Source organism: Stegostoma tigrinum, chromosome 4, assembly GCF_030684315.1.
Source record: "Stegostoma tigrinum isolate sSteTig4 chromosome 4, sSteTig4.hap1, whole genome shotgun sequence".
Classification (NCBI taxonomy): Eukaryota; Metazoa; Chordata; class Chondrichthyes; order Orectolobiformes; family Stegostomatidae; genus Stegostoma; species Stegostoma tigrinum.
In genome coordinates, this window is record NC_081357.1 from 43603579 (window position 1) to 43628060 (window position 24482).

The window sequence follows — 24482 nt, forward strand, 5'->3', positions numbered from 1 at the left end:
AGCTCTCCACTGCTGGGAAATACCAGAACAGACAATTATCTCTGGACCCAGCACTGTATTTAAAATTCATTGTGCATCTCATAGAATCCCTACGATGTGGAATCAGGCCTTTCGACCCAACAAGTCCACACCAAATCTCAGGGCATCCCATTCCCCCTATAACCCACCTAACCTACACCTCCCTGAACACTATAGGCAATTTAGCATGCCCAATCCACCTACCCTGCACTTTGTTGGACTGTGGGAGAAAACTGGAGCTCCTGGAGGAAACCCACATAAACATGGGGAGAACGTGCAAACTCCACACAGACATTTGCCCAAAGCTGGAATTGAACCCGAGGCTGCGATGCTAACCACTGAGGCACCATGCCACCCCATCTAGACAAACACAGTTGGTATGGAAATAGCCAACACTGTGACTGACGTTTGCCCTGGACGGGACTGAGAAGGGGAAATTTACGGCCTCGTTTTGTGGACAGGAACACGAAGGTCCTGGTGGTGGGGCTCATGCAGACATAGTTGTCCTTTGTCCCCCAGGCAGTGCACGCCATGACACCAGACCCTGATAGCTTGGGCCAGTGCGTTCTCAGCTGCCTGGAGGAATGCCCTACAGTGTAGGAAAAAGCTCAAGTACTGCCTTCATTCTGCCAGCGTAAGTGCTACCATCTTGGCTCACATTCACTGTATCTCTTCTACTGGATACACCACCCACAAAAGCTCATGCTCTATCACTCCTCACTATTGCATGCAACATCTTGCCCCTTGCACTCTCCCTGACCCCCAACAACTGTCACCACCAATCCTGCATGCCATCTGAGTTGCCTACCCATTCAGTGGACAACACGTCACTTTTCCTTTCCACAATTACACTAACAAATGTGCCATGAATTTCATCTCACTGTAACGTTGTTTCCAAGATGGCAGCTGGATGACAAAGCAGTGAGCTGAAGTTAACAGGTACCCATTGATAACTAGACATTAACTCTGACTCTTGTGAGCAGTTTTCTTGCCACAGGTTGTAGGAAAGCATGTTAATGCCTTAAGACTGACACAAAGTAATAATCCATAATGTGGTGCCTGAAACTTTGGGAGCAACTTGTTGCACTTACAATGGTGAGAAAGACTTTGTTTGACTTCTTACGATTCTCCTAGATTTCTTGCTATACCCCACAGCATTTAGGATCCCATACGATTCTGCCTAATTTCTCTGTGAGATTGACAATGGTATCAAGAACTTTTGCAAATCCTCAGATTATCTAAAATCTGTATAATAACCAAACTATTTTTTCCATTTTTTTCAATTGTCTGTAAATTGTTAATTTACGTACATTTTTGTGTTACCTCTGTAGGACTGATAACGCTATCAAGAACCACTGGAATTCGACAATGCGTCGTAAAGTAGAGCAAGAGGGCTATCTGCAGGAGTCTTCGAAAATTAGTCAGCCAACAGTGACCACAAGTTTTCAAAAAAATAATCATATCATGGGTTTTGCCCATACTCCTCCATCTGCCCAATTACCAACTTCCCAGCCCCAAGTAAATGGTGACTATGCATATTTTCACATTCCTGATCCACAAGAGGTAAGGAGTTAGAATTTATTTTTGTTATGATTTTTATTCCTTTCTATTTGAAGGCTCTTGCACACAAATTCAAATTGTGCTGTAGAATGCATATCCATCTTTCCATTTTGAAAGATTAATGGAACTTTTATCTGGAACTAATGGTAACTTTTATTGGAATGTGTATTCAAATAGCAGTTCACTGAAGTTTCATTTTCAGATACTTTTTAAAAATGCTAAATATCTTTGAATACAAAATTAATTTTTCTAGCTGCTTATAAGTGCAAAATGCTTCTGTTTATATATTTATCATTGTGAACTATTTTTTCAAGTTGAGGATTGCTGTCAAACTTATATTATAATTCACATAAACTTTAAGTAGACAAATACTGACAGTTCTTGCAGTATTGATTTTTAACGTTTTTGCCACTTCTCTCAGATTTCAAATCAGATGCCTTACCCAGTGGCTCTACATATGAACATGGCCAATATTCCCCTACCAGGCACTGCAGCTATTCAGGTAGGTTTTATTTGTTTTCTTCCTTGTCACTTTTATATGATCAACAAAGACACTGTTCTTTAAGGTTAGTTTTGAATTCAATGATTGCACTTTACAGAAAACACTATGTCAACAAATGTTGGCTGTTTTTTTGAAGAATATTAGCTGCTCTCTATATTAGCTGCTAGTCATTACTGTTTATCCACAAAAGAAAGGTTTGATTAAATGATGGTTTTGATCTTCATGGTTGCCTTGGCCTCACCTATGGTAGCTGAAGTTTTGGAAGTCTTAAATCAGTATAACATTATATTTAAAATCATACCCTTTGATCTCTTCTTTCTTTTCCCTCAACTCTTAATTTCAGAGGCACTATAATGATGAAGACCCTGAAAAAGAGAAAAGAATAAAGGAATTAGAGTTGCTACTAATGTCGACTGAAAATGAACTGAGAGGGCAGCAGGCATTACCAGTAAGAATGTCACTGTGTGGCTTGGATAAAGGGCTAGCAGCTTCACCCCAGTGCTCTTCTCTTTTCATCTCTACCTTTTAAAGGCTCTATATTAATTTCAACTTTGTCATGCCCAACAGTAAATTTTAAAACCAGAATCTCTCCCAGACAATTGTTGGTGGATTCAGTTTCTTTAAATACTTCTACATCATTTCCAGGAATCTTAAATGTATTGTGACTGATTTACTGAAATAATCTCACAGACTCATACCCCAAAATTTTTAACCTGTCGAGAAAAATAATCTAGAGCCCAGTAAATCTGACTGTCGCTTTCTCTAGCTTTGTTCATCTTTGCATTGCATTTCATTGTTTGCCTGCGTTAATTTTAAAGTGCATGTTTGACTGTTTAATCCAATATTCTTTTTAAACTATGCATTATTTTCTTGGCTGGTTACATTAACCGATTTTGTTTAAATTATTAGCAGATAGTGATGCATGATAAAAACTCTTGGCTGGCTTTTTTAATCAATTCCACAATGTATGAGCAGTATTTCAGTTGTAAAAACAGCAGTGCTGGTTTTGGTTTTACTGTGCATGGTAAAAGCCAGACAAACATGAGTGAAAATAAATGGCCAGCATACTCTGGGTTTTTGAAGCAAAGTTTTGGTACAGTGGGTCTGCATGAAAATAACCTGCATGAGAACTTGTGTAACTGTACTAATGGTTTTTAAATTTAGAAACTATATAAACTTGATTTTATTTTTTAAAGTTTATCATTTCTTCCACCATCTGACTACATATTAAGCTTATCTCTAATTTCTTCTCTATTTTCTGATAATTTTGATTTGCGCACCTCTGTGTTGCGTTGGTGTGAGCTGCAGCATCAAAAAATTTAGCTGCAGTAATTCACTGCTACAAAAGCAACTCTAACCCAACATTCTAAAATGGCCTGCAGTAGAATTTTAATTAGTAAAGGAGAAAAGCCACATAGAGCACATGGCTCCATAAAATTTATTATGTTGTCTTAAAATTTTCCTTGATTAGACAGAAGCTCATTAAACAGTTGTTTTAATTGTAAATGAAGATGTTTCGTTATTGTGACAATGGTTACTCTACTGTAATATCTGAGATTTTTTGTTGAGGGAAGACAAAAGTTAAGAGTATGTCTAACAAATATGAATTAAACTGTAGGGCATAGTTTTTTTAATACAGAAAAGAGCTCTTTACTTGGTGTCCAAATGTCAATTACAACAATGATGGAACTACTAAAATGCTTAAGCTGACGTCATATTTAATCTAATTCTACAATTGAATTGCTAACTTCCTTTACTTTCTCTCTTCCTTTTCTGCAGACTCAAGCGGCAGACTACTCTGGTTGGAATGGTACTGTAGTCATTGATAATACAGGAGTTCACAACAGCAGTGTGGCCATTAGTTGCCTGGGAGAACATCGGCAGCCAGCACATCCACCTCACATGGAACATGGTTGCTTGCCAGAAGAAAGTGCATCACCAGCAAGATGCATGATTCATTCTAATGGAATACTCTCACCAATGAGAAGTGTTCCAAATTCTGAATACACAGAAACACTTCAACTGATAGATTCAGTAAGTAACTTTACCAGTTTTGCTGTCTTCGCTTAAAGTTAGACACACATGCCTCATTCTTATGTAGGATTTGTATTTCATTGGTTTCATTTTAGTTGGTCATTTAAATTTAGGATTTGGAATTGTGGGTAATAGATTAGTCAGCATCACAAGTTTGAAAATCATTGTGATTAAATATTTTGATAATGCAGCAGACACTTGCTATTTGTTAATCTTTAGTGTTAAACGTTAACAGTGTATGATGTGAAATTCAAGGTAGGTATGACAGTGAAACAATGTTCTGTGTGGATAAAGTTTATAGCTACAGCTTTCAATTTTCTTTGGATTGTAAACAGGCAGTAATAGATGGGTGCATGTTATGTACCTCAACAGAGAGGAAAATTAGGTAGAATGTAGGACATGCACCCGAACTGTTATCATTAACTCTTGCAGCTCCAGGGAAGTTGAATAATGTATCCCATGTGTTTGTTATTTCATTATCCCGGATCAACTTAGACTGTTAACTGATAGAATATGTTTAATTTGGGAATTAAGCCTTGGCAGAAACTGTAAAATGATTTCAGCAGAACAAGTTTATATATAAAGCATTATGTTTGATTAGCTTGTATAGATCTTTCTGTCTGCAAATCTTGGAGGAAGTGAGAATTTTAAATGTGATTTTAAAGACTGGCTTAAGTATAAGTAGTTGAAAAAGGGGTATTCCCACCAAACATTACTGTGCTTTTCAAAGCTATAGCATATAACATTTAGTTACACAGGTGGCACTGTTCACCGTTTATAGATTCGTACCTCCCAAATTGTTTCAGGATCCATCTACATGGGGTGATCTCAGCAGTTTCGACTTCCTCGAAGGGGAAGACAACACATCTAGGAAAAATGTTACAGCCAAAATCACACAGCTTCAGCACAAAGAACGCAGCGTTTGCCAGTGTGAAGGACTTACTAACACAAGCCTAAGCAAAAGCATGGTGTGTCAGGGCTCCCCTGCTTCGCTCAGCTCACCCTCTCCTTCAAAGTCCAGCAATCCACCAACTATCCTTCGCTGCAAAAAGAGAGGGCATCCTAACCACTCAGCTAATGGTGATAGTAATTGCTCCACATTAGCTGACTTCAGCTGCTCAACTCCCAAGCGTACCCATGTCAAAGGCCTGCCCTTCTCTCCCTCACAGGTAGATGAACAGTAATCAACAGATATTACTAATACTGCAACAGACATGAAATGGTTAACAATTTAGAAACTAATTCTATGGAACAAATGACTAATCACTTTTGTACTCACTGATTTGACTATGTATTTTTAACCCACTCACTACTGTCCTTCTGACCACTCTTCTCAGATCAGCACAATGCTAATTAGCTATGCTTTCATTTTTGTGCACTTAAAATGCCAACATTTTTCATTGAGTGTTTTAGAGTATGATTGGCTTTTCTTTTACATTTTGTATTCAGTTTAGTCAAAAAGTTGTGTTTCCTGTAACCAAGACTTGGCCTCTTTTTCTGATTACCCAGACACAAAGGATTCATGTATTGCAATTCAGCTCAACATTTTTTGCATCTTGATGTATGTAACTTGTGTTCTTTTGGCTGAAGTACACAAAGACTGCAATTTTAAATATTGTCATTTAGTTTATTAAAAAGTAACACATGATAAAAGCGGGCTGAATTGCTTAGTTTACCAGGATAGAGTGCAGGATCAGATTTTCTCCCTTCCCAGATACGATCAATGGTGTAAGGATCTAATTACATTGAACATAATGTATTCCTCTTCCCTGGACCTTCATTAGAACCAAGTAATTGTTTGATGCAGGTATGTCTGGTGAGAGCAGACACATTGACTGACCCATAGGCTGATGTGTGGAGGGAATCTAGATCATGGCTGTATCTATGAAGATTTGAAAACAATTGCTTTTAATTTTTAATGTCTTTTTGCAAATTAAAAGAACTTCATCATACCCCAGAAAATTTCAAAGCCAAAAAGATTCCAGCAAACATTGTAAGCAAAAATATATTGGCTGTTATTGTTCTGCAAATTTTTATGCTTTTGACCTCTGTGTTTTAATAAGTGGATAACCTATTTAGGAGTGTAATAGTTCCAAATGTTTATTGGTTTAAATTCTGAAGTTTTAAAACATTCTACTAGTTTCTGCCTGTTTCAAGCTTTTATTAAATTCCAGAAAGTCACGTTATGATGTTACTGGAAACAGAACTTTTTTCCCTTAGATATTATTTTATGTTGCGTGATTGCACTTGCCAGTATTTTTAATTGGTTCAAATGCAAAAATGAAACTTCTTTCCATTTGAGGTTCACTTTTATTTACCCTGGCCTCTGTGTGGATGGTGCTTTACACTTGGTTTTTTGTTGCATTTAGCTCAATAGCTCTTTTTCCTTTCAGTTTTTAAATACATCCACAAATGATCACCTAGAAATGGAACCACCTGCATTAACTTCCACTCCAGTGTGCAATCAAAAGACCATTGTAACAACTCCACTACATCGTGACCAAACACCTAAGCCTCAAAAAGAAAATGATGCGTCAGTATGATTCTGCTTCTTATAGATTTTGTTTCCTTTCTTGCAGTATTATCTAATTGATTTTAAAAAAAAAAGGTCTCATTTGTGATAGCTTTTCAGCACCTTTTGAAATAGTATGATAGTCACTTGTTGAGGAAATTGTATTTTTGTTATCCTGAATAAGGATGAATGTCAAAAAGTTGTGTATGTGAGGTAATTATGCACTGCAATTGTAACTTCCCACCAGACAACTTTACTGTAATTATCACATATGCAGAAACTATAGAGAAACAAGTAGGCATTTCTTCTAAGTTGCATGTGAAATATGTTTCAGTTGATCCTGCTTTTATGCGCCTTCCAGAAGGCATGTCAGTATTGTGTTGGGCAAGGATCAGAACATCTTTTGTGTTCAGAGATAATGGGAACTGCAGATGCTGGAGAATTCCAAGATAATACAATGTGAGGCTGGATGAACACAGCAGGCCAAGCAGCATCTCAGGAGCACAAAAGCTGACGTTTCGGGCCTAGACCCTTCATCAGAGAGGGGGATGGGGAGAGGGAACTGGAATAAATAGGGAGAGAGGGGGAGGCGGACCGAAGATGGAGAGTAAAGAAGATAGGTGGAGAGAGCGTAGGTGGGGAGGTAGGGAGGGGATAGGTCAGTCCAGGGAAGACGGACAGGTCAAGGAGGTGGGATGAGGTTAGTAGGTAGCTGGGGGTGCGGCTTGGGGTGGGAGGAAGGGATGGGTGAGAGCAAGAACCGGTTAGGGAGGCAGAGACAGGTTGGACTGGTTTTGGGATGCAGTGGGTCGGGGGGAAGAGCTGGGCTGGTTGTGTGGTGCAGTGGGGGGAGGGGACGAACTGGGCTGGTTTAGGGATGCAGTAGGGGAAGGGGAGATTTTGAAACTGGTGAAGTCCACATTGATACCATATGGCTGCAGGGTTCCCAGGCGGAATATGAGTTGCTGTTCCTGCAACCTTCGGGTGGCATCATTGTGGCAGTGCAGGAGGTCCATGATGGACATGTCATCTAGAGAATGGGAGGGGGAGTGGAAATGGTTTGCGACTGGGAGGTGCAGTTGTTTGTTGCGAACTGAGCGGAGGTGTTCTGCAAAGCGGTCCCCAAGCCTCCGCTTGGTTTCCCCAATGTAGAGGAAGCCGCACCGGGTACAGTGGATGCAGTATACCACATTGGCAGATGTGCAGGTGAACCTCTGCTTAATGTGGAATGTCATCTTGGGGCCTGGGATGGGGGTGAGGGAGGAGGTGTGGGGACAAGTGTAGCATTTCCTGCGGTTGCAGGGGAAGGTGCCGGGTGTGGTGGGGTTGGAGGGCAGTGTGGAGCGAACAAGGGAGTCACGGAGAGAGTGGTCTCTCCGGAAAGCTGACAGGGGAGGGGATGGAAAAATGTCTTGGGTGGTGGGGTCGGATTGTAAATGGCGGAAGTGTCGGAGGATGATGCGTTGTATCCGGAGGTTGGTAGGGTGGTGTGTGAGAACGAGGGGGATCCTCTTGGGGCGGTTGTGGCGGGGGCGGGGTGTGAGGGATGTGTCGCGGGAAATACGGGAGACGCGGTCAAGGGCGTTCTCGATCACTGTGGGGGGGAAAGTTGCGGTCCTTAAAGAACTTGGACATCTGGGATGTGCGGGAGTGGAATGTCTTATCGTGGGAGCAGATGCAGGAGGGTGGGTGGGAGGAGGTGTATTCCAGGTAGCTGTGGGAGTCGGTGGGCTTGAAATGGACATCAGTTACAAGCTGGTTGCCTGAGATGGAGACTGAGAGGTCCAGGAAGGTGAGGGATGTGCTGGAGATGGCCCAGGTGAACTGAAGGTTGGGGTGGAAGGTGTTGGTGAAGTGTTCATTCTGAAATTGCGTAGCCCTAGAGTTCAAAAGGGATGGTCTAGCTCAATTTAACTTAATATCTTTGCTGTGCTTGTTTAATTAGTTTCAGAACTCCAAATATCAGACGTTCAATATTAGAAGGCTCACCTAGAACACCCACACCCTTTAAAAATGCACTTGTTGCTCAGGAGATTAAATGTGGACCTTTGAAAATGCTGGTAAGAGTACTTGTCTTGATTGATTGTCATTGTATTAATATAAATTTGAAACTGTTCAATAGAAAAATTTTGATAATTTCTCAATTCCTTGCAATTTAAGGCAACATCTCATCTTGCAGACGACACTCAAGATGTAATTAAACAAGAACCCAATGAAACTACAATTATAAGCAGTCTTCATGAAAATGGACAACCTCTTTTGAAGAAAATTAAGCAAGAAGTATGTTGTTTCCTTTCTCTGTGCCATGTATCAATTGCAGCAAATCTTGAACTGGTAGGAAATCTGCAATCTGAGAGTTGGAGATTATATCTTATTGAGAGGCAAGAGATTCTATAAATTTGAAAGTCTACCACATACTTGCTTTTTCTTTCTTTTCCCAACCTTTCTTCTGTCATTGGATCCAAAAATATAAACCTGGAAATTACAGTGAATATTGCTGTTGTTTAACATTGCTTCTGTTAAGTTTCTTATTGTTATTGTAATGGAATCCTTAACCTGTTTATTCTAAGTGGGTTAGGAACTCTATTAAAGCAGTGGGACAAGGACAGAAATTTAAAACATTTTAAGTATTTGTACAAATCACTCCTAACATTTTATAAGTTTTAAGACTTTTTGTTACCCTTTAGCCTTAATTTGTTCAATATTAAAAAGACTCTATTTTTTGCTGGTATGTGTAATCTTTGCACGTCTTCTCTGCACTGTGCCCAAAGTCTTGATGTTCTTTTCTAATATGGCAACTAAAACTGTATGTAGTACTTCTGATGTGTTCTAACCAAGATTCAGTTCAAGGTAAATTCTCTATTTTCCAATTGCTTCTCTCTCGAAATAGCGTCTAATGCGTAATTTACCTTTTATGATCTTGCTGATCTGCCACTTAGCTTTTAGTGATTGGTACACTGTACTCTGACATTTCTTTGCTTCCCTTTGATTCCTGGACTTGCACCTTCGGAGTAACAAGTGATCTGTCGATTCTTCCTGCCAAAATGTAATACCTTGTATTTACTCATGTTGTGAATTATTTGTCCATTCTAAACATTTATTCATGTTCACCTGTAATTTATTGTAGTCTTCAGTATTGACTATCCCACCCATATATTTTTGTTATCTTCAAATGTAAAACATCTGGGTTAAACTTTCAACTTTGAAACAGGTGGTAGGAATTGGGAAAATTCCCAGCTTCCCACACACGCCTCAGGAATTTTCTTTGTTTAGACCCAATTCCCATTGTGGGAGGTTGATGCGTGTTGTAGTCAAGGCAGCCGACCTTGGAAAGAATTCATCAAAAGTCATGGGGACTGTCAGGTGCTGAACTTGGCTGCTTGAAAGGCCTGCCTCAGTGCTCGAGACTTTGTCTCAGTTGTAGTAAGAACGGTAAGGCTCTCCATTCCTCATCCCTCACATACACTCCCCATGGCCCATCCACTGCGTCTTCTATCACTCCACTCAATGACGATGGCTCCTCATATGCTCTATGTCCAATTGTCCACTTCTCTGGCCCCTCACACCCTCAGTGCTGAAGTTATTCCCTCCATCAACCCTCATAGTACCTATGACAAGCCGTGTCCTTCACTATCCTCATAGCTTCTCAAAACCTCAATACTAATCTATGGCACTTTCCATGCTTATTGACTTGTTTGTCCAGAGCCAGTGGCAATAGCATAGGTTTAAAAAAAATTAAAGAAGCAATCACTCATTCATAATTTTTCACTTCCTTAAGAAAACTCCTTTTAATACAGTTCAATAAAAGCGTCAGTCTTCCAGATCCTTTAAAATATCAAAAGGAGAAACAGTAACTACATTCTATGGTAGTTGAAACAGCAGACCTCAAAGCAAGTTATTACTTGATTGACAGCTCTCTGATCCCGTCTACCAATTACACAATGTTTATTTACATTGAGTCATACGGTCATACAGCTCAGAAACAGACCATTCAGCCCAACTCATCCGTGCTGACCAGACATCCTCATCTGACCTAGTCCCATTTGCCACCATTTAGCCTATATCCCTCTAAACTCTTCCTGTTCATGTATCCATCCAGATGCCTTTTTAAATGTTATTGTATCTGCCTCCACCACTTGCTTTGGCAACTTGTTCTATACATTCACTACCCTCTGTGTGAAAAATTTGCCCTTCAGGTCGAGTTTAAACCTTTTCCCTCTCAGCTTAAACCTATGCCCTCTAGTTTAGACTCTGCTACCCTAAGAAAAAGACCTTAGCTGTTAACTCTATCAGGGTTCCCCATGATTTTATAAACCTCTATAAGGTCAGCCCTCAGACTCTGACGCTCCAGGGAAAATAGCCCCAGCCTATTCACCCTTTCCATATAATACCCTCTAGTCCCGGCAAAATCCTTGTCAATCTTTTCAGAACTGTCTCAAGTTTAACAATATCTTCCCTATAGAAGCGTGACCAGAATTGTACATAATAATCTAAAAATAGCCTCAGCAATGTAAATAATTTAGAGGTTTCAAGTGCTTTTCAAGTTTCTGCAGTTAGCTTAACTGATCTGGATGTCTTAACATATCTGTTGGCCTGTAGCAAATAGAGTTTACAGTTTGAAAGTGGACATTTATGCATGAATGACTTTTCTTAAAGTTTTTTTTAAGAAACATATCCTATTGTCTCTTTAGGGTTCATTAGTTCTGTAGAGTAGGTGAATGGGCATGGAAGTACCGTTACTGAGCACGCAGTGTTTCCCAACTTCTTAAGTCTAGCCACTTCCTTATTCTAAATTTCAAATCATAAATGTGAGTTGTGAACAGCAGTGATCCCAGTACTGATCCTAGTGGAATTCTACTTCCCACTTTATGCCTCTCACACTCTATTCTTTGTCCCTGTTTGCCTCGAAGCCAGCTAGCGATCAATTCTGTCACTTGTCTGCTCACTCCATATTCCCTGACCTTGTTTATTGTGGTCTTATGGGTCACTTTAATGAAAGACTTGTGAAAATATAAATAAACCATTTCCTGCATCACCATTGTATAACTTTTGTGGCTTGATAATTGCATAATGTTTCTTTTGTAAATTAAGATTATGTTCCTAATAGTAAAGTCTTATAATTTACATATTAATTTCAGGTGGAGTCTCCCGATAAGAAAGTGAGAAAGTTCCTTACATTGGCACCATGGGAAAGGGAACACTTAAATACTCAGCTTTTCTCACAGGGTCCTTTGGAAGAAGTACCTGTATGTATGCTAAACCTTGTGTCACTTGTTCTATTTTTCAACAATTTCCATTGAGGTTGAAATGCAATGCAATGTCAGCCAAAGCAAAGTAAGAAAGGACGAATATTCAGTTTTAACTTCTCATGATGTTAAAAATAATTCCAAAACTCCACATTAACTGTGAAAGCGGCATACTGTGATTCCTCAGGAAGAAGAATGGAAATTATTTGACAGTGGCTTATATAGAACTAACACCAATGGTTCTCATCTGGCCTTTAATATCCTATGTTCTCTCATTTCCTCATAGACTATTTGAATTTTATCAAACTTAAGATTTGATAGGGCTGTTTTTAGTACTGGTAACTCCTTGGTGAACAAATGTTCTGACTTCTGCAAAATCGAATGTGGCCTCCTGCACAAGAATATCTCCTATTCTGAACAAACTCTCACTCAGATCTAAAAATGCTGGATGGATCAGCCTCTGGGCTACCTGATCTTACGTTGGGGACCTGAAACAGGATTATTGGTCTTATCAAGCAGTACTTATATATATAAAGCTTAGACTTTGTACGTTCTCTTACAATGTTTTGTGGGTGGCTTTGTCTTGTCTGGTGCTCATACACAATGCTATTCCCATGGCTGCAGGATGGTTGGTGGGAGACTGCAGATAGCTTGGCACCCCTGGACTTCGAGGCCTTAATTTTTGTACTGTGATACCTTATGGGCAGCAACAGTCTGGCCAGTTAACAGCGCAGCCACTAGCTTGTATGGTGGTGTGGCACAAATGTTCTTCTCGAAGAAGATACGTGTTTACTGCATCACAGAGCTGTTGGACATCCCTTAGGGCAGCCTCTCAGAAATCTTAGTAATTTGCTGATGCAAAGCCTGCTGAACTGCTGAAAGATGCTGCTTTCCCCTTGAACACTAGTATCTGCAGCAGTCTGAGTCTGCCTGGCAAAAAGTTTGGGCATTCATGGCAGGAAGTGTGGAGGTCGTTCTCAATCTGACCCTGTACTGCATACTTGAATATTGTTTGGCTTCTCTCAGTGCTTCATGGAGGTTGAGATATCAGCCACCAGATGTTGTTATCAGGACTGGGTCTGTTAGTGCTGATAAGGAATTGACTAGCACTTTCACATTGGAAGCAATAAGCTACAGCTTTTGTCTATGCATGTCACAAAATAGAACAAAATCCCACTGCTTCTTGACATTGTGAGTTGGTGTCAGTTCTGCTCATGCTCTATTTAGGTGCATGCCTATTTTTCCGTGCACTGCCCATTCCATCTCTACGTCTTCGACAGTGGTAAATTTTCCACATGTAGCGGGAACTCGTTTGTGACTTCCATTGAGCTAGCATATACACTGTTCTTTTCTCCTGATCTATTTGCAGCTTAGTCATACCTGGTAACTCAACATGTGTTGATGCCACTTCTGTGTCATCCTCTGAAGTACATGGAAGACAAGTATCTAAATTGATAATTAAGCATTTCAAATTAAGTGATTTTGTATCCTGAGGTTGGTCAAAGTGAATTTCTTTTTAATTAATTCATGCGATGTGAGCATTGCTGGTTGAACCAGCATTTATTGTCTCTCCCGTGTTACCCTTGGGAAATGGGGTGAGCTGCGTCCTTGAACTGCTGCAGTCCATTTAGTGAAGGTAGACCCACAAAGCTATAGAGATGGAGTTTCATGATTTTGATCCAACCTCACTGAAGTAAAGGCCACACATTTCCAAATCAGAATGGTGGGTAGCTTGAAGGGGAACCTGCCGATGATGGCATTCTATCTATATTCTGCCCTCGCCCTTCTAGCTGGCAACAGTCATGGTTTTGAAAACTGTGGTCCAAGCCTTGATGAATTTCTGCAATGCATTCTGCAGATGGTACTCACTACTGCTACTAAGCATAGTAATGGACTTAGTGCCAGTCAGGTGGGTCTTTTGTCGTGGATGGTGTCAAGCTTTTTGTGTTGGTGGAGCTGCACTCGTTCAGTCATATATTGGATATCTGAAAGCATCAAGTTTGGAAAAGAAGGTTAGAGTGAGAGATAGACCGTGTGTTGGAGACAAGATGCCTGTGGTCACACCATTTCCAACTTGTACTTAATGCCAGATAAGAGGATGAGGGGAGGTGGAATTTCAGAAAGTGACTGGACGCAGAAATATACTATCTTCCTTGATGTTCTCAGCAATATTGGTAGCTGTCATCTCAGTGTCTACTAAAACGTTGCAGCGCACCTCCTCCAAAGGACACAGAAAATGGGGGTCTGTCTGTTCCTCGCAGACTCCTGTTTTGTGTCCTTGGCTTGAAGATAGAGCGTAGAAAATTGGTGAGCATGTGCAAGCTGTTTAGATGATGTGCTTGTTTCAACTATCAGGATGTGTGTGGAATCTGGAAAACGAGTCTGAATTTGGCAGCAATATTAAATATGTGAGGGTGGATTGTAGTATATGGATTTTAGGCAAATATTATTATTGTCAAATATTATTGGGGCCTTGTCAGATGTGTAGTATTGTGTGAGACTGATGGTAATGTGAGTGATTTCACACACCATGGTCACCCTTGAGAGATCATTAAATGTTAATGTTTTAACAAAGATCTGTAGCTCGGGTTGCAGTTGGAGTTGTTGGTTGGTTCACCAAGCTGACTGGTTTTTGTTCGCTCCCTTCTCAGCGACATCATCAGTGCTGCATAGCCTCCATTGAAGTGCTGTTGTTCTGTAACTTTTCCCAGTCAAATTGATGTCATCTGATGTCATGTATATTGAAACGAGGAAGAATTGGTCGTGTTGTTTTGCTGCAAGTTGGTGTTCATGTATCCTGGTGACAAGTTTCCTGCCCATCTCTCCTACATAGGACAATGGACAGTATGTAGGATAGTACTAGGATAAGCGAGACAAAGACAAGTCGGAGAATTCCTGGAGGCCTGGTTTTGAACCACTGACGCAATTAACAAACATATTGAAATAGACTGCATCTACATACCACTACAGTACAAAACTGGAAACACTGCCCACCATACAGTCCAGACAGTATAAGTTCAGAGCAGGACAGAACAGCGCTTCAGTGGAGGCTACACAGCATTGACGATGACACCTAGAAGGAGACAAAACGTTTGCGCAAAAAAACAGACGGCTTGGCGAACCAACCAACTGATCATCAAACTTTCTGCCACTGAAATGACTTCCATGCCTAACTGTTCCCATTCCATTTGATGTATGCCTGAAAGACCTCCTGATCTCCTCCAGAAAAACAATCTCTCCTGTATTTTCCACTTCCTGGATGGAAAAGAAAGAAAGACTTGCATTTATTTAACACTTTTCACAACCGCAAGATACTTCAAAGTGCTTTATGACCAATTAAGTATTTTTGAAATACTCTTGTGTTGTAGAAAACAAGCAATCAAGTTGCACATCGCAAATTCCTATACAGAACAATATGATAATGACCAGTTAGTATATTTCTGTGATGTTAATTGGGGAATAAATATTGACAGGACCATGAGGTTTACCTTTTTTACTTGAGAGATGGACAACGCTTTATTTTAACATCTCATTTGAAATATGGTACCTTCAACAGTACAACCTTCCCTTAGTGAGTATGCAACATTTTCAGCATTGAGATGCTGTGAATCAATTAAAGGAGTATCCTCATAAAGTTGGCATGCTACCTGCACCTTACCAACCAGAATAGGTAATCATGCATCATGATTTCTCCTTGAATCTTGCCCTCTAAATGTCTTACTTGATTGGTTGAGTATAAAGCTCCCCTAATACATCTACTATTTCCCTGTCTTTCTGGACTGGATTTTACAGAGCACTGCAGTTGTGTCTTCCCAGCTAAATTGTTGGGTATGAGAGCCTGCCGGCAAACCAGATAGTTGTCCTCCAGCAATTTAAAACTGGGAGCGGCATTTAAAATGAGGCTTCATTTGTCCCACCTCCCTAATCCTGTCGTGGAGAGTTGCCTATCCAGGACATTGAATTTTCTAGGAGCTCTGTATGTCTAGCAGCTGCAGTTGGAAGCACTGGCCACTGCTGTGGCTGCAGCCAGTCCCACCACACTGAAATGTCAAGGTTAATCCAGGATCAGAGGTCTCTGAGGCGGTAGAATGCCAGGTTCAGATGATTGGGGGAGTTAAAATGAGGAATTTTCTTAGGCAGATACCTTGAGGAAGATGAATGAATACCAATACCAGTAGTGTAATGAAATGCAGACTTCCATTTTCCCATTTTGTTGAATTCTCAAGGGACTGCAATGATTGCCACTCCCCTTGCCAACACATTTCTAAGCAGCTTAGTCTGCATCCCTGTTGTGAGTAACGTAACAGCAAAGGACATATGACCCCCTGAAATTGTCTCAATAAGTCAGAGGGTGGGCAAGCTGCTCAATGCAGCACCAGATTCTGTTAATATTTCACAGATGTCTAGGGCAGATGGGTAGGCATCCTATTGGATATTACACTTCCCTCAATCATCCTCTTGTTTGTGTCTCAGCCTCTTAAATAATTTTAGTTTCCTGAATTGATTTCATTTTGCTAATGGATTACTATTAATAAAGCTGGTTTTACTTTTGAAAGGTCTTGTTATAGGAAGAACATTATGCATAACTGTAGAACGATGATTGCAAATTCTAATTTTTCCACTTTACTGATCTCCCAACTTATTGTGTAGGAATGTTTGATTGGTAATGTCTCGATGAAGGAAATTCATGTTATTACTCACATATTGTACTCACCCTGGCAACAGCCAAGAGCAACTTAAAATCCAAATTAGAAGATATTGAGTTGAAGAATTTTAATTTTTGCTTTTTGCCCTCCTCGCTGGATAAATAGATTTCAAAAAGGAACTGTGTTGTGGTGTGATTTTTATTTGAAATAACCAACAGGTATGAGGGCAATATATTGTTTTGTACATTGATCTTCAATATGCTTTTCCTTTTTGTTTCCAATCAAATAGCAGACTTTTTGTCATAGACAGGAAGGTCAGCATTACCTTAAATACCTTTCATGAATATCCTGTTGTAAACATATACCTGGGAGCAGGATGGCTAGCAAAAACCACAGGAGTTGATAGGACGTATCTAAGGAAGTTAGTGGAAAGGGAAGCATATTCATTTTAAAAGAATGTTAAAATATAAATGGAAATTGATTTTGATTACATACTTCATCCTAGATGCAAAATATCCTGACAAGTTCTGTATTAATGATGCCTGTATCAGAGAAGACTGATGACCTTCTTAACAAGGCATTTGCAGCACAAATGAGCAAGCAAATGGGCAGTTCTTTGCAGGTATGTATAAAATATTATGAATCAGTGGTTAAGCTACATAACTGAGCTTTGCAAATTTATGGCTTTTTTTTTAGAGTTCTTGTCTAATGGGTAATATTGAGTGTGAAGCTCAACTTGGGCAGAGGGAACAAATTGAATTCAATAGATAATCTACCCATAATACACCTTACCAGGCTTTCCTTACCTTGAATTTAGTGGACATGTACACAACAGACACACTGCATTTTGTTATATGCAGAAGTTGAATGTCACTTTAGGGTGTGAGTTCTCAGGAGAGCTGGATAAGCTGGGAATTGCTTCATTTGAGCGAAGGAGGTTAAGGGGTGACCATTTAGAGATTTATAAAATTACGAGGGGTATAGATAAGGTGAATCACAAAGATCTTTTCCCAATGGCTGAGCAGTTTAAAACTAGAAGGCATAATTTTAAGGTGAGAGGAGAAAGATTTAAAAGAGGCCTGAGGGCAACCTTTTGACACACAGGGTGGTTCGTATGTAGAACAAATATCCAGAAGAAGTGGTAGATGCAGGTACAGTTACAACGTCTGAGAGACACTTGGACGGTTGCGAATGGGAAAGGTTTAGAGGGATATAGACCAAATGCAGGCAAATGGTAGTAGTTTAATTTGGGAAACTTTATCAGCATAGACGAGTTGAACTGAAGCGCCTGTTCCCATGCTGTATGACTCTATGACTGTATAATTTTTAATTCAGTTGTTGAATGTTATTCGCTCCCTTCTCACATTTGATGTGAAAGGAAATAAACAATTATGTCTGCAGTATGAATGTTTCACAAGCAGTGCAAAGTAAAGATTTATCCTTCCTAAGTTTATAAAGTTTACATGCACTAAAGCATTTCCATGAATCAACATTAGATATTTTGAATTTACGATCAGTTTAGAATCTAAAGTGTTTATTCTTACATACCGGTAGCCATTCATTTTTTGCTCAGTGTAGTGGCTCCAGTTTATTATTAAAGTGGTCAAATTTTTAATTTTTGCAGTGTAAAAACGTAATATTTTACAAATCACTGAAGTTCACCAGGAAGGATGTTAGCCCCTCTTCGAATATGCTGCATTGAGGCAATATTTTCTTTTTAACCTGTTTAATTTCATGTTTTTGGAAAATAATGGAATACCTTTTAGAATTAAAAATGCAAGAATTAAATATACATTTTGGCTTTTTTTGTGTTGCTGGTATACATATTAAAGTAAGCAATTTAACTATGGAGGAACAAATCCTTGCAGTTAAGGAATTACATACATTAAGTTCCTTTATGCTGAAATAACAAATCTGAATGCTTAAAATATTTCATCATTTCCAATTGTTAGAATACTGAAATGTGGGACTGTAGTTCTTGGACCCTGAAATGAGACCAAATTTGACGAAAATCTTGTGTTTCTGGACTGGATTCAAACCCATAATCTTGTGATTTTACATAAACGCCCCCAGCCATTATACTATTAACTCAATCAAAATCTAGCCTTATGTAGTCATAAGAGGTAATCTTATGTAAATATGCTTCTTCTGGGTAGTTTTTCACACCTCATTATCTAAAGTCATAATTTTAATGGATGAAAAATCATGGGGAATATCTGTGGTAGTAATTTAGTTTCAAATGGTGAGTATATCTCTGAATTCCCTTCAGTCATTGCTTGGCACATTTTAAAAAATAGGTTCAACTCTCTTTTTTACTTTAATTTACTCAGTGTTTTAAAACATAAATTTGCTGTAACTTACTGCAAAACTGATAAAAATTTGTATATCTGAAACAAAATATTAATTAAATCATGGAACCTCATCTGAAATAGTGAGAAATGACCTTTAACTCCACACCTTTGGTCTTTAAGATTATTTATTCACTTTCTAATTAGAATTTTTACTTGTATTTTCTTGGGATGCCATACACTACTAATTGCTTTAATAAAGTGTCTATATTAAAGATGAAGTTTTGAAAAGTCTAGATTTCTGTTGATGTGAAATTGTCTACACCAGTAATGCTCATTGGGCTGGTAGCAAATCAGCATCAACTTTAATGGAAAATAAACTTGTGCATGACATAAAATGGCTACTAATTTGTCGTCAGTCCGTTTTTTTCACCATGTGCATTAACTAAGCTTTCGCCTACCATGTAAACAGGAAAGCATTGACAGAGTACTCAATTAAATTAATATTTGAGTTATAAGTGCACACAACGCAATCTTATCCAGCTTACGCATGAATATTACATTGGTCCCCTTTAAGGGCAGGTGGATGATACTGAATTTAAAAGTTAAAATATGTACAGACAAATTATTTCATCATTCAAAGCAATTAGTCATATCAAGTTCCAATTGTTGATGTTTTCTGGGTTGGGAAGGCTGATGGTGGGGTAATTATTGTGTACATTCTGTACTTGAATGTGAAAAACTGGCAGCTGGACTCGTGTAATATATTTTCAGGTATCCCAGCTGGATTTGGGAAGTCACTGGACCTGGAACCCTGGTTAGCTGAAACTCTGTTCCAGCACTCCATAAAGCCAGTAAGAGATTCATAATAGGAATGATTAGATATTTAATTGTTCTTCTTATTTAAATGTGTTTATAGTTTTCCTTCCTTTTTGCTAAATATAAATTGTTATAGTGGAAGAAATGAAGTAACTACTTTGAGGTTGACATTACTCGCCACAATATACCTTCTTACAGAATTAGTAAGGCTCGTCACTTAAATGAAAAATAAGACGATTACAGTGGGATAAATCCTGTATATGCTGTTAGGCTGTAGGTTTTAAACAGAGGATTGAATTATTTACTTTCAAGCAGAGGTGTAACTTCATGTCTCTTTTCTTGCAGTTTTCTAATACCTGGGAGGCTGTGGCATGTGGAAAAACAGAAGACCAACTTATTGTAACTGAGCAAGCACGCAAATACATGAACACCTTTTCTACTAGAACATTAGTTATGTAATTTTTTTCCAACTAAGCATTAAGAAGTATTGAAACACATTGTTGAGTCACAATCCTCATTTCTTCTTGTGAACTTCCCATCAATGGATGTAGAGTAATGTTTTATGACAATAATTCAATGGCACAAATTTCATTCTTCACTAAGCACATTTCTGTTGTTTGTCAGACTAGAAGGGTTGTGTTTCACCAGCTAAAAAGACAAGTAGCACAATTATCTACAGTAAAAGATGCTTGAAGTTACAAAAATGATTCCTTCTATTTAAAAATAAAACAAATAAATATTTTCAGTTGTAGGCAGCAGACTGTAACATATCAGTATTCCTTTTGTATTGGGTGGCAGAAAAGCAATTAGTTCTTGGAAGTACTTTGATGTAATTTAAATATGTAAGTTAATAAATTAAATGAAATGCACTGTTGACAAAATAGAGGTATAGCATTACTACAAACCAAATTAGATGAAAAAAATCAAGCTTTTGAAGATGTAAAATTGATAGGTTTGAAGTACTGTTTTTGTTTGATTTTTTTTGGGCCTTGTTTTGTGCCATATATATTATACTACAATGTACGTACATGTATAATATATATGTGCATGTGTGTTTTTGTGTGTAGCTTGAATAATACTGATACTGTATGTAAAAACAAAGTTTTATGTATGAAACATGTATATTTTATCCAGTAAGTTAATTTTGTAAATGCCAAATGGATAATGTGTTGTGCTGCTAAAGACTTTAGCATGTCGACATGCTGCATGAAATGGGCAGTAGAGTTATCAGAGAAAATGGTGTTAGTTGATCAACAATGCACTGGTAGCTAGTATTTTTTTAAACCTAGCATTTACAAATACAAACTTTTGGGAAGTGAAATGTTTTGTCTTATTGTGACAAAATGGATATGATGCACCTTTTTGTATTTTGGGAGAACACTGATACATTCACTAATTTTTTTTTATTTCTTTTGTCCCATTCATTTCATATTTAACTCAAGGCACTCTGGCCCAAATGTTTTTCAATGCATTGAACAACTTCTGCAAGAAGTCTTGCCTTTGTTCTATTGCCATGTCCAACTCTTCTGGTATATATACACCTAACACTTGATTTTAAAACTAAAATAGGTGATTTTCAAAACGTACTACCTTAATATCAGCTTGGTGCAAATTATCTGCACCAGTATTTTGACTACCATTGTATAGCCACTGCCATGTACAGAAAATAAAAGTGTGTTTTTCTACTTAAAAAGTTTGTTTAATTTTATTTTAATAATTATTTTAAGTTTGTAGAAGCTTCTAAGTTGTATGTGCTGTAATTTGAGCTAAGACCTTTATTACACTGCAATCTGTCCTTTCTGGATTTCTTGTGTATTGGTAGGAACAGGGTGGTAACAGCATTAATTCGATTTTCCAGTACATTAGCAGGTTTCAGTCAGGTTTTCCATATTTTCCAGTGATAGACTATTCCAAAGCCAAATTCATGCCACAGTTTTGTCCAGAATAACCTGATTTAACATCTGCTGAATAATACCAGTTATAAAGATGGTTTAAATGTATTAATTCAGCTGCACATTTCTTCAAGAAGGAACATGGCCATAGAAGCATCCTGTTCTTCATAAAGATTGCAACTGAAACCACACTGTAAGCATAGTACCAAAAGCTTCTTAACCAGTTTGTGGCCTGCACAATATATCTAAAGCCTTGTAAACTGCTGCTAGGTCTATCACTCGCCTCTGGCAGGCTTAAAAACTGATAAATCTCCCAGGGCTGGATGAAATATATTTCAGGTTGTTGAGTAAGGCAAAGGAAGAAATAGCAGGGGCTCTTGCCAAAACTTTTAATTTCTCTCTGGCAAAAGGAGGTGCCAGAGGCCTAGAGGACAATTATTCAAGAAGGGAGCAAGGGGTAAACCAGGAAACTACAGGCCAGTCAGTCTAACCTCAGTGGTGGGAAACCTATTGGAAGTAATTATGAGGGGCAGAATCTATATTTGGCTAAATAGGGCTAATCAAGTACAGTAAGCATGGTTTTGTTAAGAGGAAGTCATGTCTGACCAACTTGATTACATTTTCCAAAGAGGTGGTTGGGTGTGGATGAGGACAATGCTTTTGATGTAGTCTGTGTGGATTTCAGCAAGGCTTTTGATAAGGCCTTGTATGGCAGACTGATAACAAAGGGAAGAGTCTGTGGAATCTGAGGAAATTTGGCAAATTGGATCCACAGTTGGCAGTATGCAGAGGGTGATAGTTGAGGGTGTTTTTTCTGACTGGACATTTGTTCAGAAGAGTTCCGTAGAGGTTAGTGTTGGGGCCCTTAGTGTTTGTGGTTTATTGAAATATTTGGATTTGAATGTAGGAGGGTTGATCAATAAGTCCATATATGATATGATACTGGTGAGATAGTAAATAGGATAGCATGGGATTATAGCAGGATATAGACGAGCTGATTAGTGGCAAATGGAATTCAATTGGATAAATCAGATATTGGGCAGAACAAAGAAGGCAGGGGATTACACAATAAACAAGAACCTGGGAAGCATCGAAAATCAGAGGGACACTGATGTGCATGTACACCAGTCCCTGAAGCTATCACAACTGGTGAATAAAGTGTTTAAGAAGGCATGTGGTATAGTTATGTCTAATATTTGAAGCATAGAATTTTAGAACAGGGTGATTATGCCGGAACTGAATAAAATGTTGGTTAGGCCATATTTTGAATATTGTGCTGTTCTGGAATCTATATTATAGGAGGGTGTGATTCATTCATTTATTGGCAGTTTCTTGTGGACAAAGATGAATCTCCCACTTGGTGAGTCTGTAGGTGGCTGTTTGGACTGATATGGTTATTGCAGCCTCTGTTACACTCAGGGCAGAAGGTGGTCACAGGAATGGGTGGATGGGGCATTGATGTGTGTTTTTGCCTGGCTTCCGCTTTTTCCAGCAGCAAGTCTTGAGGTGTTCAATGCCTTCCTGGATGTACCTACTGTACTTTGGTTGGCTTTGGGCCAGTGTTTCGCAAATGTCTGTGGGAATGCTGCACTTTAACAGTGAAGCCTTGGGGGTACCGCTGAAGCACTTCCTCAGTCTACCTGGGATTCACCAGCCATTTCACAGCTGGGGGTAGAGCACCTGCTTGGGGAGTCTTAAGTCAGCCATACAGATGACGAATGGATATGATGGCACTGGAACAGGTGCAGATTTACCAGGACATTGCTTGGATTGGAGTGTTTCAGTTATGAAGAGAGATGGGTCTTCCTTAAAGAAGAGGAAATTGTGGGGATGGGATTTGAGATGAATAAAATTACGAGGGGCATAGGTAGGATTGACAAGAAGAAATTTCTTCTTGATAGAGGGATCAATGACTGGGGACATATATTTACAGGGCAAAAGGTTTAGAGGAGATGTGAGGAACTTTTTCGCTCAGTGATGGAAGCTCACTGTAAGGGTAGTAAAAGCAGAAACGCTCGTAATATTTAAGAAGCATTTAGATGTGCACTTGCAGTGCAAGGCATACAAGGCTATGGGCCAAATACTGGAAAATGGGATTAAATAATAAAATGGCATCAGTGATGATACAACATATCATCCTCCAACACTTCCGCCATCTACAATCCGACCCCACCACCCAAGCAATTATCTTAAATAATAAAATGGTTGTTTTTCGCTGGTGGATATGCAATGGTTTGAAGAGCCATTTCCTATGTTGTAAATCATTATGACTTCATCCTAATTCTGAAAGAGACATGAAAGACTGGATGCCACTGGCCTTGATAACAGCTTGGGATGTGAGCTCTGAGATGGGGAGCTTGTGGCCTTACCTGCTGTTTCTGTGATCTCAGGGGCTTTGTGATCTACAGTTTTAGAAGGGCTAACTATACAACAAATTGAGATTAAGGGCAGAATCTTCCTGTCTAGTGTAAATGATGAACTGATAAGGCAAGAGTCCAAAGATGAAATTCTTGACATTGAAAACAAAAAGTTGCTTAAATCCTCATGCATTTGAGCTAAGACCTTTATTACACTGCAATCTGTCCTTTCTGGATTTCTTGTGTATTGGTAGGAACAGGGTGGTAACAGCATTAATTCGATTTTCCAGTACATTAGCAGGTTTCAGTCAGGTTTTCCATATTTTCCAGTGATAGACTATTCCAAAGCCAAATTCATGCCACAGTTTTGTCCAGAATAACCTGATTTAACATCTGCTGAATAATACCAGTTATAAAGATGGTTTAAATGTATTAATTCAGCTGCACATTTCTTCAAGAAGGAACATGGCCAGAGAAGCATCCTGTTCTTAGTGGCTGAGTTCAGTATCTTGCCATGCATTTGCATCTTATTAATGATTCAATTTGCCATATTATTGCCACATTTTCACTCTTCAACTTCATAATCAAGAAACTCACTCAATGGCACA

At 38.9% G+C, this 24482-nt stretch overlaps 1 protein-coding gene across 5 annotated transcripts in view; it reads left to right on the top strand.

The window, feature by feature from the left end:
- The window catches only part of myb (v-myb avian myeloblastosis viral oncogene homolog), a 35751-nt gene extending 14455 nt beyond the window's left edge, over nucleotides 1-21296 (top strand). For 2 of the 5 annotated variants that reach the window (XM_048531923.2, XM_048531922.2), the window contains exons 6-15: nucleotides 1350-1581; nucleotides 2000-2080; nucleotides 2424-2528; nucleotides 3860-4114; nucleotides 6508-6647; nucleotides 8572-8686; nucleotides 8787-8906; nucleotides 11765-11872; nucleotides 17024-17140; nucleotides 19971-21296. In XM_048531923.2, the coding sequence (XP_048387880.1) occupies nucleotides 1350-1581; nucleotides 2000-2080; nucleotides 2424-2528; nucleotides 3860-4114; nucleotides 6508-6647; nucleotides 8572-8686; nucleotides 8787-8906; nucleotides 11765-11872; nucleotides 17024-17140; nucleotides 19971-20084 (1387 nt within the window). In that variant the 3' untranslated portion in view covers nucleotides 20085-21296. Of the gene's footprint in view, nucleotides 1-1349; nucleotides 1582-1999; nucleotides 2081-2423; nucleotides 2529-3859; nucleotides 4115-4920; nucleotides 5284-6507; nucleotides 6648-8571; nucleotides 8687-8786; nucleotides 8907-11764; nucleotides 11873-17023; nucleotides 17141-19580; nucleotides 19661-19970 lie in introns of all 5 variants that reach the window. The other 3 variants (XM_048531926.2, XM_048531924.1, XM_048531925.2) reach the window with 3 other exon arrangements.
- Nucleotides 21297-24482: the final 3186 nt, after the last annotated feature.